Genomic DNA, 15515 nt, shown 5'->3' on the forward strand with positions numbered 1-15515 from the left:
TGCTCATTCAAATACGAGAAGAACATCGAAAGAGGCCAGCGTACATCACGCCACTTCTCCAGACAGGAAGAGACTGAAAGCTGGGGGACAGGGGAATCAGGAAAATAAAAAGAAGGCTCCCGTTTCTAACGCCTACCTTGGGTCACACTCCTCTGCCTGCACACTTTATACCACCAAATACGGTTACCACATACTTGGAAAAAGAACATAGGAAAAGGCTGCCACGCTTTCCCTAATTTCATACTGACTCTGGTGGTTCAAGCAAAATGGAGAAATTACACTATGGAGAGAGAAAGCCCTGAAGTCCAATGGTCACCTTGAATCAAGATCTTGTGAAGGAGTATCAAAGGAGAGGGGAACAGATTGCCTGAGAAGAAACCACAGCTGATACCAGCACGGTCAGCAGTCAGCAACGGTAATAAGGCACTAACTAGTGCATGGGGGACTTCCACCCCTTCAGCAGCCTTGGGTGGAAATGCCACACACCAGCAAGCAAAACTGTCCACACAGCTCATGTCCTGAACCTCTCATCGCCATCGGCAGGGATTGCATTCTGCAGGAGAACAACTCACACCCACAACAGCAAACCTCAGCTGCGGACCTTAACTGCTGCGGGCAACACCTTTAGTTACTTTCCCCCCACACAAACAGCCCGGGGCTCCGGCAAGGACGCCAAGGCAGATGCAAAGGTCCCGTTACCATCCTTAGGCACCCGCCAAGCACCCACCGCCCTCACGCCCCACGGGAAGAGCCCGGCTCCCAACAGCGCCTGCCCAGGAGGCGGGTGATAAGTGAGGGCGAGAAGGGGGAAAGGGTCGCGGGGTGAGGAGGGAGAGGCGAGAGAGGGAGGGCCACTGACCGTGTCCAGGAGAGCGGGCGGCTCCGGCTGCGTCTCCTTCGCCGCGGGGCCGGGCGGCGGCGGCGGCAAGTTGGGGCTGAAAACCATCAGGTCGCTCTTGCCCGCGCCGTCCGCCACGCACAGGCTCCGGCTCTGGCGCTGCGAGTACGACCAGCTCCCCACTTCGCTGGCGCACACCAGCGTCGCCGGCCCGGGCCCCGACAGCACGCCCGCCCGCGGCGCCCACCGCCACGCCCCGTACAGCACCACCGCCACCACGAACACGCTCGACACCGCGCAGATCGCCACCACCAGCCACACGTTCGTCCACGACGACGACGCCCCCGCGCCGCCCTCCGCGCCCGCCGCCGCCCGCAGACCCGGCCCCGACCACGACGAGCCCGCGGCCGCCAGCGCCGCCTCGGCGCCCTCCACCAGCGACACGCTCAGCGTGGCCGTGGCCGAGAGCGACGGCTCCCCGTGGTCCCGCACCACGATCACCAGCCTCTGCCGCGGGCCGTCCGCCTCCTCCAGCGCCCGCGCCGTGCTCACCTCGCCGCTGTACAGCCCCACGCGGAACGGGCCCTTGCCCCGCGGCTCCCACAGCTCGTAGCGCAGCCAACGCGTGTAGCCCGAGTCCGCGTCCACCGCGCGGATCTTCGCCACCACCTGCCCCGCCGGCGTCCCCCACGCCGCCCACGCCCACAACGCACCCGACTCCGGACCCGACCACCCCGACGCCCCGGCACCCTCCACGCCGCCCGCGCCCGGCAGCAGCGCCGGCGCGTTGTCGTTCTCGTCCACCACGAACAGCTGCACCGTCGCGTTGCCGCACAGCGGCGGCTCCCCCGCGTCCACCGCACGCACCTCGAACTGCACCACCTGCACCTCCTCGTAGTCCAGCGCACGCAGCGCCCACACACGCCCGCTCTCCGCGTCCACCGACACGTAGCTCGACGCCGCCCCCGAACGCCACCCCCCCACCGCCCACGCGCCCCCCGCGCCGCCCTCCCACACCGAGTACCTCACGCACCCGTTGCCCGCCTCGTCCGGGTCCCGCGCCCACACCCGCGCCAGCTCCGCGCCCGCCGCGTTGTTCTCCCGCGCCAGCACCGTGTACACGGCCTGCGCGAACGCCGGCGCGTTGTCGTTCACGTCCGACACCGGCACGCGCACCGCAAGCCTCCCGCGCAGCGCCGGTGCCCCGCCGTCCTCCGCCCGCACCTCCACCTCGTACTCCGACACCCGCTCCCGGTCCAGCGCCTCCCGCAGCACCAGCGAGTACGAGCCCGACAACGTCGCCACCAGCCCGAACGGCGCCGCCGGCCACAGCGCGCACCGCACCTGCCCGTTCGCCCCCGAGTCCCGGTCCCGCACGCTCAGCAGCGCCACCACCGTCCCCACCGACGCGTCCTCCGCCACCGGCACCGACAGCGACGTCACCCACACCTCCGGCGCGTTGTCGTTCACGTCCAACACCTCCACCACCACCTTGCAGTGACCCGACAGCGGGGGTGTCCCCTTATCTGTCGCTTCGATTTCGATCTCATAGGAACGGACCTCTTCAAAGTCCAGGGCGCCCGCGAGATGGATCTCCCCGGTCTTCGGCTTTAAAATGAAAAGGTTTAATGCCTTTGGTGGAAAAGTATTGATCAGAGCGAACGTAATTTCGCAATTGCTTCCCTCGTCGGGATCCGTGGCGTTCACCCGCACCACCAGCGTCCCCTCTGCAGCGTTCTCCGGCAGCTGCACTTTATACACCGACTGGTTGAACTGGGGCGCGTTGTCGTTCGCATCCAGCACCGAGATCACCAGCTCCATCGTGCCCGTCAGCGACGGCCGGCCACCGTCACTCGCCGTCAACACCAACCGGTGCACAGGCAGCGTCTCGCGGTCCAGCGCTTTCGTGAGCACCAGGAACAGGGATTCTCGGTATTCTTCACTGCGATGCAAATCCAGCGTAAAATGCTCGCTGGGGCTGAGGGTATAGGAGAGCTGCGCGTTGGCTCCCACATCTGCGTCCGACGCGCCCTCCAGCGGGAACCGAGACCCGGCAGGGGAGTTCTCCGATATACTGAGGTTTTTGCGGGCGGCGGGGAAGAGCGGGGCGTTGTCGTTGATGTCGGTGACCTCCAGCTCCACGTGGAAGACGCGCAGCGGCCGCTCCAGCAGCACCTCCAGCCGCAGGGCGCACGGCGCGCTCTTCCCGCACAGCTCCTCCCGGTCCAGCCGCGAGCTCACCACCAGCGCCCCGCTCGCCCCGCTCACCTCCACGCTCGCCCGCCGGCCCTGCGCCACCAGCCGCAGACCACGCGCCTCCGCCTCGCCCGCCTCCACGCCCAGGTCGTGCGCCAGACGGCCCACCACCGTGCCGGCCTTGCCTTCCTCCGCCACCGAGTACCGCACCTGCCCGCCGCCCAGCGCCCACGCCGCCTGCAGCACCAGCACCCGCACCACGGGCCCCCAACACACGCCCATGGCCCACGCCGCCCGCCCGGGCCCCGCACGGCTCCCCGCCGCCGCCCGCCCGCACGCCCCGGCTCTCCTGCCCGCCCCGCGCCGCCCCCCCGCGCTCACAGCCGGGCTCTCCGCCGCACCGGGGCGGAGCCGCCTCGCCGCTCCGCCGCCGTTTCTGAGCCTGCAGCGACACCGTGTGCTGCTCCGCCGCCTCGCACGCTCCCCGACACCGCCCGCGTCCCCGGCCCCGTCCTGCTCATCTCCTCTCGCCTCTCCTTCTGCCCTTCTCCTTTTTCTCCCCTCCTCTTGCTTGTTGGCTCTTTCCTTCTTCCTCTTTCTTTCTTCCTTTATTTATCCCTTTTTATGCGTTTCTCTCCTTCTTCTTTTCTTTCTATTTTATATCTTCTTTCTTCTCTTCTGTTTCCTCCTTCTCTTTCTTCTCTTCCTTTTCTTTCGTCTCTTCCTTCTCCTTTTCATTCATGCCCTGCCGCCCCCGATTGTTTACTCCGCTTTCCCTTCTCTTTCCATCCTTCTATTCTTTACTCCCGCTGGCAGCTCGACACTCGCCTCCGGCGCCGCGGCGGACACCATCAAAGATAGAGCAATCAGTGGTAATTACGGGGCATCAACGCTATTTACGGGGGATCAGCGCCGCAGCGCGGTACTCTAACCAAGGCGGAGGCTCTTAGGGACCAGCTCCCGTCAGCGTCTAGAGGTAACGTCGGTGCGTGCCGGTCCTCTCCTCTGTCGGCTCTTCTTGCCTCTCTTTCTCTTCTTTCTTTCTTTCTTTCTTGCTGGATTGCTTTTCACTTGCATAGAGTCCTTCCTTTCTTTTTCCTTTCTTTCTGCTATTCTTTTTCTCTCCCTTTCTCTCTTATCTTCTCTTGTTCTCTTACCTTATGTCTTCTCTTTCCTTCTCTTCTCTGTCCCATCTTTGCCTCCCCTCCTCTTCTGTTCCCATTCTTGTCTCTTTTTTTTTTTTTTTCCTTTACCAAAATGTTTTCCAAATCTCTACACCACGCTCGCAATGAAGGACGGACATGTCTTTTGGCATGTGCTCTCATTCGCTTCCTCACCACTCTTCATCAACTTTTGCAGAGTGGCCCTGAGTACCGAGGATGCTGAGTTCCTCAACTCCATTCAACATCGGTACATGCTGGTAATCTCCTCAATCACCTCTTCCTTCCTTCTTCCTTTCTTCCTTGCAAACAATTCCTTCCTTTCCTTATTTTTTTTTGCTCCTCGTTTCTCTTTCCTTCTTCCTTTCTTTTCTCTCTTCCTTTGGAAACACAAGCCCAAGCTCCACATACGCGGACGTCCAATAAAACAGCCTCCAAAGAGTCCAAATAACACAGGGGAGTTTCTCATTCGAGAACTCAGACCCATCACAGCGCAGCATGAGAATCCTCCAGGAACGCTGAAAAAGCACGGGGCAAACACGGCTCCCGAGCACTCTTCACGTACCTTGAGGAAAAGCTGTTCTTCCTGACTCATTTCCCACCTGCACACTGAACAGCAAGCTCTTGCTTCCCCTTTCAGGCAGGCAGGCAACGCAGGAACAACACAGCAACAACCTCTGTACCCAGGGGCATCAGTCCCCACGGAATACCTCTCACTCATTAGCACGATCCATGCATCACACACCAAACAAAAGCCACCAAGGTTACACCACAGCATTTTCATTGAGAACGTCCCCTTGACTCCCAACACATCTACTCCACAAAATGCATTGCAGTCCCTCCTCCATCTGTCCTTGCTGCCATCCCCTCACACTGTGCCTGGAAGCAGCACGGAAGGAATGAGAGCAGGCAGCGGAGCTTTGCTGCTCCAAACCTACAGGCATTTCAATCCAGGTAACATTTGGTCGATCCAACATGAAGATACCACGACTGAACAGAAACAAAAGAACTTCTGTCTCTCAAACACATCCACTTTGCCTATGAACGACTTACCTGCAGCATCACTCATTGCTTCTTCAGAAAATAAACACTTTCAGGACAGGGGGATTTGTTTTAAAGTATATGTTCCCTTAACATTGTCAGTGTTTCTGGGGAAGCTGGAGAGAAAAAAAATTACTCATTTTCTGCAAAAAGCGGACAGTGTGTAGTGCCCCTGACGCACTTCTATCACAGGGGAAGCAGGAAGGAGACCTGAAAGCTACAGAAATTCAGCAGTCTCCATCTCAGCCACTGTTACCAACACATTGCCGATGTGAGAGGAGGAAAAACGAAGAGAGTGTGAGGTTTTGCTAAGAGGAGCAAAAAGAACCAAAGGATCCCAACCCACCATATTGGAATGCAAGGTTTGCCAAAATCTTGAATACAGCGACCACTCCTTCCCCTCCCCAGCAAGACTAAGAGCAGAGAGGTCACAAAGGACGGGTTCAGTGAAGGCTGGAAGCATGATCCAAGTTTGCAAAAGCTTCTGTTTGAGAAACAACATTCCACATCAAAACCAAGAGATTAAAGCCATGCATGGCAGATGTCTTCACAAGCAGTAATACCATGAGGAGCAACAGTGCCCTAAGATATGCAGAACTTCTGGAGGTTCTGAGAGGATCCTGGGCAAGCACCACTGTGCACTGGGATGGTTCCTGAGGTTTTGTACTGGCTTCCTCTATCTTGCGCCATGGCAAATGGCATCTTCACAGCTAAACAGACGTTCTCCAGTCCTTCCCCAATGATACAGATCGTGTTCTGCCCAGCATCTCCATTTCCCTGAGGTGACACCCTTCCCTGCTCAAGGTCACCCTCTCTGTGACGCACACCCAGGCCCTACTCACTGCTACTTGCAGGATCACTGCCACAATACTCAGACATGGCTCCACCACAAGAAAATGCTCCAGCATGCTCTCCAAACCCTGCGATAAGCATGACCCAGACCTTCACACATCCTCACCTTCCCTCGTGATCGGCACAAAGAACATATGGACAGATGCACAGCCACTCACTGTCTGGCAGATGCTTCCCAGATGCCTCAACTTCACCCTAAATACTTTGCACCTTTTCAGCAATTTCAGGTGGAAACTCTACACAGCTGCACATTAGAGTTCTTAAAGATTCTGTGATTAGAGCTGTGACAGCTCTGATCCCAGTCCACATGGATTTTATTCTTTCACAAAACCACACCAAATGCCGAAGAGCAAGAACACACGTGGTATCAAGTGGGTGGGAGAATTTGTACCGTAGAAAACGAGAGCTGTGCTGCTGTGCAGGGTCTGGTGTGTACGTGCATGTCTCTCTATGAGTTAATGACGACATGACAACACACCATGTCTACTGCAGCCACCTGTGCAAGTTCAAAGTAGGGGAAGTTGACTGTACAAAGATTACACCCACCTCCTCACGTGACCTTACAAATCCTGCCTGATGAGGTTGCCATCATGACACCACCAACGACAGTGAAATCCCCTGTATATGCCCCCCACTTCACAAGGACAGCAGATTGAAGCACCACCCTCCCACAACACCCTTCCCAAAACAGCAGTGAAAATGTTACCCAAAAAATGTCCATCAGTCTGCATGTCACCCCCTCTTACCAACACATTACTCATCAGGCAGCAGCAGCACAAGGGACTGTCTCTGGTGGGAGATATTCATAACCTCAAAGGACAGTATGGGCATTTCAGTAGCACACACTATCTCAAGATCCAGAAGGCCTCCAACTCCAGACCCTTGGGAGCCTGGGAAAGGATCCTGGGCAGGAGCACCCTGTGCCCATCCTGCCTCATGCTTTTCTCTAGGCATCCTCCACTCCCCACTCTGGGACATGCATTCTTAAGACAAACAGATCATCTCCTATTACTATCTACTTACAACATGGCCCATGGTGTTCCCAAGGATTTCCAGTTCCCTCAGACAAGTCCTCCACTGCTCAAGGTCACCCTTCACATAGGCAGATACCCAAGCCCTACTCAGTGCCACATTCACCTTCATGAAAATGCCAGTTTCTTTTCCCACCTCAGCGCTCACTCCAGCTTTTGCAGACCCTTCCCAACAATGACAGCACCATAAAAACCATACAGACGGGATCACATACACGGTGTCCAGCAGAGTCTCTGCAGCTGACCCTTCAGGTTCTGCAATGCTTCACCTCTCTCAGAAGGAAATGTTACAGTCCTGGGAGCAATGCTCTTTCTAAAGGTGATGTTGGAACAGCTCTAAATGGCAATAGCATTGATTTCATGCTGAGAGAGAATAACCCGACCATTGATGAATACCACACTGCAACAGATGATATCGACCGTGTAGGAGAATTTTCTTGGTTTTGTTTTGCTTCTTTGTTTATCTAAAAGGACGATTTCCAGAGCTTCTGGAGCATGGGGCTGCTCATTCAAATACAAGAAGAACATCGAAAGAGGCCAGCGTACATCACCCCACTTCTCCGGACAGGAAGAGACTGAAAGCTGGGGGACAGGGGAATCAGGAAAATAAAAAGAAGGCTCCCGTTTCTAACGCCTACCTTGGGTCACACTCCTCTGCCTGCACACTTTATACCACCAAATACGGTTACCACATACTTGGAAAAAGAACATAGGAAAAGGCTGCCACGCTTTCCCTAATTTCATACTGACTCTGGTGGTTCAAGCAAAATGGAGAAATTACACTATGGAGAGAGAAAGCCCTGAAGTCCAATGGTCACCTTGAATCAAGATCTTGTGAAGGAGTATCAAAGGAGAGGGGAACAGATTGCTTGAGAAGAAACCACAGCTGATACCAGCACGGTCAGCAGTCAGCAACGGTAATAAGGCAGTAACTAGTGCATGGGGGACTTCCACCCCTTCAGCAGCCTCGGGTGGAAATGCCACACACCAGCAAGCAACACCGTCCACACAGCTCATGTCCTGAACCTCTCATCGCCATCGGCAGGGATTGCATTCTGCGGGAGAACAACTCACACCCACAACAGCAAACCTCAGCTGCAGGCGGCAACTGCTGCGGGGTGCGGCAACACCTTTATCTCGTTCTCCCCCACACCAACAGCTCCGGCAAGGACGCCAAGGCAGATATAAAGGTCCCGGTAACATGCTTAAGCACCCGCCAAGCACCCACCGCCCTCACGCCCCGCAGGAGGAGCCCGGCTCCCAACAGCTCCTGCCCACTATCCTGGGTGATAAGTGAGGGCGAGAAGGGCAAGAAAGGGGAAAGGGGCGAGAGGCGAGACAGGGAGGGCCACTGACCGTGTCCAGGAGAGCGGGCGGCTCCGGCTGCGTCTCCTTCGCCGCGGGGCCGGGCGGCGGCGGCGGCAAGTTGGGGCTGAAAACCATCAGGTCGCTCTTGCCCGCGCCGTCCGCCACGCACAGGCTCCGGCTCTGGCGCTGCGAGTACGACCAGCTCCCCACTTCGCTGGCGCACACCAGCGTCGCCGGCCCGGGCCCCGACAGCACGCCCGCCCGCGGCGCCCACCGCCACGCCCCGTACAGCACCACCGCCACCACGAACACGCTCGACACCGCGCAGATCGCCACCACCAGCCACACGTTCGTCCACGACGACGACAACGACCCCGCGCCGCCCTCCGCGCCCGCCGCCGCCCGCAGCCCCGGCCCCGACGAGCCCGCGGCCGCCAGCGCCGCCTCGGCGCCCTCCACCAGCGACACGCTCAGCGTGGCCGTGGCCGAGCGCGACGGCTCCCCGTGGTCCCGCACCACGATCACCAGCCTCTGCCGCGGGCCGTCCGCCTCCTCCAGCGCCCGCGCCGTGCTCACCTCGCCGCTGTACAGCCCCACGCGGAACGGGCCCTTGCCCCGCGGCTCCCACAGCTCGTAGCGCAGCCACGCGTTGTAGCCCGAGTCCGCGTCCACCGCGCGGATCTTCGCTACCACCTGCCCCGCCGGCGCCCCCCACGCCGCCCACGCCCACAACGCACCCGACTCCGGACCCGACCACCCCGACGCCCCGCCACCCCCCACGCCGCCCGCGCCCGGCAGCAGCGCCGGCGCGTTGTCGTTCTCGTCCACCACGAACAGCTGCACCGTCGCGTTGCCGCACAGCGGCGGCTCCCCCGCGTCCACCGCACGCACCTCGAACTGCACCACCTGCACCTCCTCGTAGTCCAGCGCACGCAGCGCCCACACACGCCCGCTCTCCGCGTCCACCGACACGTAGCTCGACACCGCCCCCGACCGCCACCCCCCCACCGCCCACGCGCCCCCCGCGCCGCCCTCCCACACCGAGTACCTCACGCGCCCGTTGCTCCCCTCGTCCAGGTCCCGCGCCCACACCCGCGCCAGCTCCGCGCCCGCCGCGTTGTTCTCCCGCGCCAGCACCGTGTACACGGCCTGCGCGAACGCCGGCGCGTTGTCGTTCACGTCCGACACCGGCACGCGCACCGCAAGCCTCCCGCGCAGCGCCGGCGCCCCGCCGTCCTCCGCCCGCACCTCCACCTCGTACTCCGACACCCGCTCCCGGTCCAGCGCCTCCCGCAGCACCAGCGAGTACGAGCCCGACAACGTCGCCACCAGCCCGAACGGCGCCGCCGGCCACAGCGCGCACCGCACCCGCCCGTTCGCCCCCGAGTCCCGGTCCCGCACGCTCAGCAGCGCCACCACCGTCCCCACCGACGCGTCCTCGGCCACCGGCACCGACAGCGACGTCACCCACACCTCCGGCGCGTTGTCGTTCACGTCCAACACCTCCACCACCACCTTGCAGTGACTCGAGAGCGGAGGCCACGCTTTATCTTTCGCCTTAACGTGTAGGTCGTAGAAAGTAACTGTCTCAAAGTCCAGGGCGCCCGTCAGTCTGATCTCGCCGCTTTGCGCATCGATGCTGAACACATCTGAGGACGATGGAGGAACAAAAGTATCAATTTCGTAAATCACTTCTCCATATATTCCCAAGTCCAGATCCGTGGCGTTCACCCGCACCACCAGCGTCCCTTTTAAGGCGTCTTCGGGCAAAAGTACGTTGTACACCGACTGGTTGAACTGGGGCGCGTTGTCGTTCACGTCCAGCACCGAGATCACCAGCTCCATCGTGCCCGTCAGCGACGGCCGGCCCCCGTCACTCGCCGTCACCACCAACCGGTGCACAGGCAGCGTCTCGCGGTCCAGCGCTTTCGTGAGCACCAGGAACAGGGATTTACTGCGCGAGTTGCTGTTTTCTTCTTCTATTTTAAAATGCTCGCTGGGGCTGAGGGTATAGGAGAGCTGCGCATTGGCTCCCACATCTGCGTCCGACGCGCCCTCCAGCGGGAACCGAGACCCCGGCAGCGACGATTCCGCGATGCTGAGGTTTTTGCGGGCGGTGGGGAAGAACGGGGCGTTGTCGTTGATGTCGGTGACCTCCAGCTCCACGTGGAAGACGCGCAGCGGCCGCTCCAGCAGCACCTCCAGCCGCAGGGCGCACGGCGCGCTCTTCCCGCACAGCTCCTCCCGGTCCAGCCGCGAGCTCACCACCAGCGCCCCGCTCGCCCCGCTCACCTCCACGCTCGCCCGCCGGCCCTGCGCCACCAGCCGCAGACCACGCGCCTCCGCCTCGCCCGCCTCCAGGCCCAGGTCGTGCGCCAGACGGCCCACCACCGTGCCGGCCTTGCCTTCCTCCGCCACCGAGTACCGCACCTGCCCGCCGCCCAGCGCCCACGCCGCCTGCAGCACCAGCACCCGCACCACGGGCCCCCAACACACGCCCATAGCCGCCGCCGCCCGCCCGGGCCCCGCACGGCTCCCCGCCGCCGCCGCCCGCCCGCACGGCCCGGCTCTCCTGCCCGCCCCGCGCCGCCCCCCCGCGCTCACAGCCGGGCTCTCCGCCGCACCGGGGCGGAGCCGCCTCGCCGCTCCGCCGCCGTTTCTGAGCCTGCAGCGACACCGTGTGCTGCTCCGCCGCCTCGCACGCTCCCCGCCATCGCCTTCACCCGAGCTTCCGGCTCCGTCCTGCTCATCTTCTCTTCCTGCCCTTCTCTTCTTTCTTTTTCTCTTTTTTTTTCACCCTCCTTATTTCTTTTTCCTTGCTTGCTGTTCGCTTTCATACAGTCCTTTCTTTCCTTCTTCCTTCCCTTCTTTCTTATTCTTTCTTCCTTTCTCTTTCCAACTTTTAATCTTCTTTTTCTACTTTCTTTTCTCCCTTCTCTCTCTGCTTTCTCTTTCTGCCTTCTCTTTCTTCTTTATCATCTTCCTTGCATTGATTCTTTGCTTTCCTTCTTACTCTTTCTTCCTTTCTTCTTCCATCAAATACTTTTTCATAGTTTCTTTCTATCTGCGTTTCTCTGCGTTTTTTTTTTTCTATTTAATGTCATCTCTTTCCTCTTTCTTCATTCTTTTCTTCCTTCTCCTTTTCATTCATGCCCTGCCGCCCCCGATTCTTCACTCCCCTTTCCCCTCTCTTTCCATCCTTCTCTCTTCTTTACCCCCGCTGGCAGCTCGCCACTCGCCTCCGGCGCCGCGGCGGAGACCGTCAAAGACGGAACCATTAGTGCTAATTAGGGGCATCAGCGCTAATTACGGGGCATCAGCGCCGGAGCGCGGTACTCTAACCAATGCGGGGGCTCTTAGGGACCAGCTCCCTTCAGCGTTTCGAAGGTAAGGTCGGTGCGTGCTGGTCGTCTCCTCTATCGGCTCTTCTTTCCTTCCTTTCTCTACCTTACTTCTTTCATCTTCGTCATTTTCCACTCCATGCACTTCAATTCTTTCTCACTTTGCTGCCCAATACTTACCGCCAGCATTTTCCTTGTATTGGTTTAGATGTTCATATGATTCTCCCCAGCTTCTTCGTAGAGCACCCTTCTTCCAGTTTGTGTGAAACACGGTGCTTTTCGCTAATTACGACTGATTTGGGGGCCTGAATTTTGTTCTGTTAAACCAGGCAGAAAAATCCCGTCGGACATTTACATCTTCTTGTGGGCGCTTTATTCTTCTGTTGGAGTGGTGTTTAATTTCGCCTCTACTCATCTTGATTTGTAGCCCCTGTCATTACCTCAAGTGCCCCAAAAGTAATTTTTCACACTTATTTTCCTAGTGAAATGGTCTTGACATTAATTCTATTTAACATATTTTTCAATTAATGGGCCAGGTCCCAAGACGACCCTGATTGCGGTTCCTCTATTAGAAACCCTGAGGCTTAATTGAAGTGTTTCCGAAAACATGTGCGTTCCACCTGCAATTCGATACATTTCTTGCAACAAAATATATCTAGAAGTGATTTGTACCCAGACCGTCGGGGTGAGGGCGTTCACACACTGGTGCTGTGAGCAAGTTTTGTAAGGATTGAAGGTAGAAGGAAAAGGGATAACGGGGAAACAGATCCCCTTCTCGCGGTCGGTGGGTTCCCCCCACAGCATCCCTCTGCGAGAATAGGAGGGTTAAACGGTTCGGCGGTAACTCCTTCACAGGAGATACTCCCTGTTAACTATCAGCTCTGCTCACAGCGCAAGTGACCACCCTGCTATGAAACGCTGAGTGGAAAAGGGACGCAGAAAGAGAGTAGACTGAGAAACGTAGGTTACCCCACATTTCCCTCTACTTGGAGCCGGGGAAGGGGACATGGGAGGGCAGAGATGAGCGGAGACGCGGTCAATACACGTGGTGACTTCAGTCCCTTAGGAGGAAGAAGAAGAGAGCCGTGTCATGGGCGAGATCCTTCCTTTAAATGAGACAGGGATGAGTTTTTCCGCTATTTATCCTCTCCGTTCGTGCTCTTCTGCCGGAGGCTCGTCGGTACCGCAGGATACTGGAATAAATATCACTGTCCCCCGCTCCCCCTCGTCCTGGCAAAGCCGGGTGCGCGGCTGTGGAAGTATTTTCGACCTCCATTTGAAGGTTCAGGGCAAAATCTGTCACCTGTCCACACAGCTCTCGTCCGCGTTCACCATAATCTGCCCCGGGCTCCCGCAGGCACCCCAGCCCCCCCGGGTCGGGACTAAGGATGAGAGCAACTTCTGCCCTTACCTCTGCAGCTCGTGTACACAAACCACAGTTCAAAAGATTATTGAACACGATTGTGCCCACTCACCTTTTTATATTCCTGCCCGACTTACCTCCATAGCGCCGCTAGTTCATACGGCAATCTGCCGCTGAAGATAGTCAGGCTTTCCGTGGACAGCGATGATGCCTTGATTCCAGATCCGTTCCTGATGCCATTTTTGTATGGCCTATGCCATCAAAACGCAAAGATGAATTCTTCCTACTGCGTCTTTGTAACTTACCTGCATTTCGTTATCCCGACCAGTGACAGGGTTTTCTTCCCGAGGAAGCCATTCAGACAGATCACGTTTCGTATCCCAAATCCTTGGCGAAATTCAGCCTTTGAAGATGACGAGTGGTCTTTCCCTCCAGCGCTGCTCTCGAACGGAGAAGCCCAGTGTAAACGGCAAAAGGGGCCTCTGGCAGACACTGCTGCTGCCGGCGACTCGGACTTATTAAGCTCATTAGCACATCCCTATCGCGTTCATAACGCCCACACAGGTTTTGTTCTTCTCTTCCATCGTTTAGGTCTACAGACGGATTTTCTGCAGTCTCACACTGTCATTACCATAGACCACAGGCAAACAGACAGAGACAAATCTATTCTATCAAGTAGAACAGCATTTGCTAACTTTTCCCAGGTGCAGGCGACTGAACTGATCTTTTTGATAACAGAGGACCGATGAGTAACATTCTACACGGCATGATTTTTGCCAAATTAATCTAGAGACACATTCCCGACCTCTGAGTTTCCTGGAGTTTTCTGGCTGTTTTAATTTGTGTAGCAAAAGGAAATAAAGGTTTGGGTAGAGATCGCTGTCTTGACTCGTGGATAGTAACAGATGCTGGGACAAATCTTCTGTCAACAAATTCATCATGCTCTCGCAGGACGAGAGGTGTTTAAGCAGGACAAGTTGGTTTGTTTTTCCCCTATTTATCCACTTACTAAGTTAATCCACTTACCTGGAATAAGTAGATCTCCTCTGGACGAATATTTCGTGCCATATTCATAGGGATGAAAATATAACGCCGATGTCAGGAAAAAGAGCAACATTTTATTTTCAAGTATCTTAGAGCCGTGCTAGGGACTAAGTTAAGCTTGCTGTAAAATGCAGTTGAAGAATCCAGGATAATCTACACGTTGGAAGAGTTGTTTCTTGCTTACTCAAATCCAGTGCATGTGAAATTCTCACATTCTGATGAAATCCAGCTACTACCTGAGTAGCAGTAGGGTAATGGGTAGCATCGGCAAATCCTTAAGCATTGTAGCATTGCACTACTACCACAGATGTACAACTAAGTTACTTTTTATATCACCTGTATCTATATTGAGAAGCTATGAAGGTCATAAGGAAAAGCTGAGATGATCCTACAAAAAGCACTCGAGTTGGTGGAAGGCTTAGTTTAGCTACTTCCTACTTGGTCAGTCTCTCCCTGTGCCTCTGACTAAGCAGCAAGACGTGAGGAGTGGTGATCCACAGCAAGAAAGAATCTGGACAGAAAATTCAGTAAAAGCTACTCACCTTTACACCCCGACAGCCCATCAAAGTGCCCGGGTGTTACTCTGAGCCTCCTTCGTTAGATAGGAAGGGGTGAAAGCCTGGTTAAACTATTGCAAAAAATAACCACGAGATTCGACATCCCAAGTTCAGGTCACCCATCAGAGTTCACGGAGTGAACGCTGGATTCTTAGAAAAGCAAGCACAGCCCGCTGGCAAACCCCTCAAAAAAATGGAGAATCAGCAAGAGGGAGAAAAGCAGCAGCTCCAGCAGAATCGCTGCTGTGACACGGGACACTTCCAGCTTTACCATCCCTGAGGTGGAAAGTGCCGCACAGCAGCTCCACATCAGCAGGGACAGGGCGACTGTTCCCGTCGATGGGGATCTGGAAGGAAGAGCCCGTCCCCTCCTGAAGGGCAGGAGACCCCCGAGCTCACATTGTCGGGTTTGTCTTCCTGCAAAGCCTCTTTAAAGCAGTTTAGCGGTTAGAGCACGGCACAGAAAAGTCGAGGTCTGGTTTCAAAGCCCTCCTGAGACCGAAACCTTTTAAAACAGCCTCTGCCACCACTCAAGAGTCCCCTATTCTCCGAGAGAGGGACCGCCTGTCCTCCACCGGTTCTTCAGCGGGGCATTCGCGTGGAGGGGCCGGGGAAGGGGGTGGCCTCGTCGCTCAGCGGCCGGAGCACTCACCGCCGCGGGGTTTAATCCTCGCTCCCGCACATCACCTTCAACAACTACCGAATATGCGGCGGGCAGGCTGAGAGAGGAGGGGACAGACACGATATCCCTCCCTTTCCACCCGACTTCGGGACGCTGGCAGAG

At 57.1% G+C, this 15515-nt stretch overlaps 2 protein-coding genes across 2 annotated transcripts; both read right to left on the minus strand.

Moving 5' to 3' along the window:
• Window positions 1-628: 628 nt before the first annotated feature.
• On the minus strand, window positions 629-3336 carry LOC137672755 (protocadherin alpha-3-like). Its single transcript, XM_068417149.1, has one exon. It carries the CDS (start codon window positions 3314-3316, stop codon window positions 629-631), a length of 2688 nt encoding a protein of 895 aa, XP_068273250.1. The 5' UTR covers window positions 3317-3336.
• Window positions 3337-8131: 4795 nt separating this feature from the next.
• Window positions 8132-14198, minus strand: LOC137672757 (protocadherin alpha-3-like). The gene is made up of 5 exons (XM_068417150.1): window positions 14157-14198; window positions 13436-13572; window positions 13268-13381; window positions 8475-11091; window positions 8132-8173 (listed from the first exon to the last, which is right to left on the minus strand). Exons 1-5 carry the CDS (start codon window positions 14196-14198, stop codon window positions 8132-8134), a joined length of 2952 nt encoding a protein of 983 aa, XP_068273251.1.
• Window positions 14199-15515: the final 1317 nt, after the last annotated feature.

The sequence above is a fragment of the Nyctibius grandis genome, chromosome 22 (genome assembly GCF_013368605.1).
Source record: "Nyctibius grandis isolate bNycGra1 chromosome 22, bNycGra1.pri, whole genome shotgun sequence".
Taxonomy (NCBI): Eukaryota; Metazoa; Chordata; class Aves; order Nyctibiiformes; family Nyctibiidae; genus Nyctibius; species Nyctibius grandis.

Coding starts and splice junctions, on each gene's coding strand:
- LOC137672757 (XM_068417150.1), bottom strand. CDS start 14,198: ATGGCACGAAATATTCGTCCAGAGGAGATCTACTTATTCCAG. Junction 13,382..13,435: donor GTCGGGATAACGAAATGCAG/GTAAGTTACAAA, acceptor TTGATGGCATAG/GCCATACAAAAATGGCATCA. Junction 11,092..13,267: donor GAACTAGCGGCGCTATGGAG/GTAAGTCGGGCA, acceptor GTGTCGCTGCAG/GCTCAGAAACGGCGGCGGAG.
- LOC137672755 (XM_068417149.1), bottom strand. CDS start 3,316: ATGGGCGTGTGTTGGGGGCCCGTGGTGCGGGTGCTGGTGCTGCAGGCG.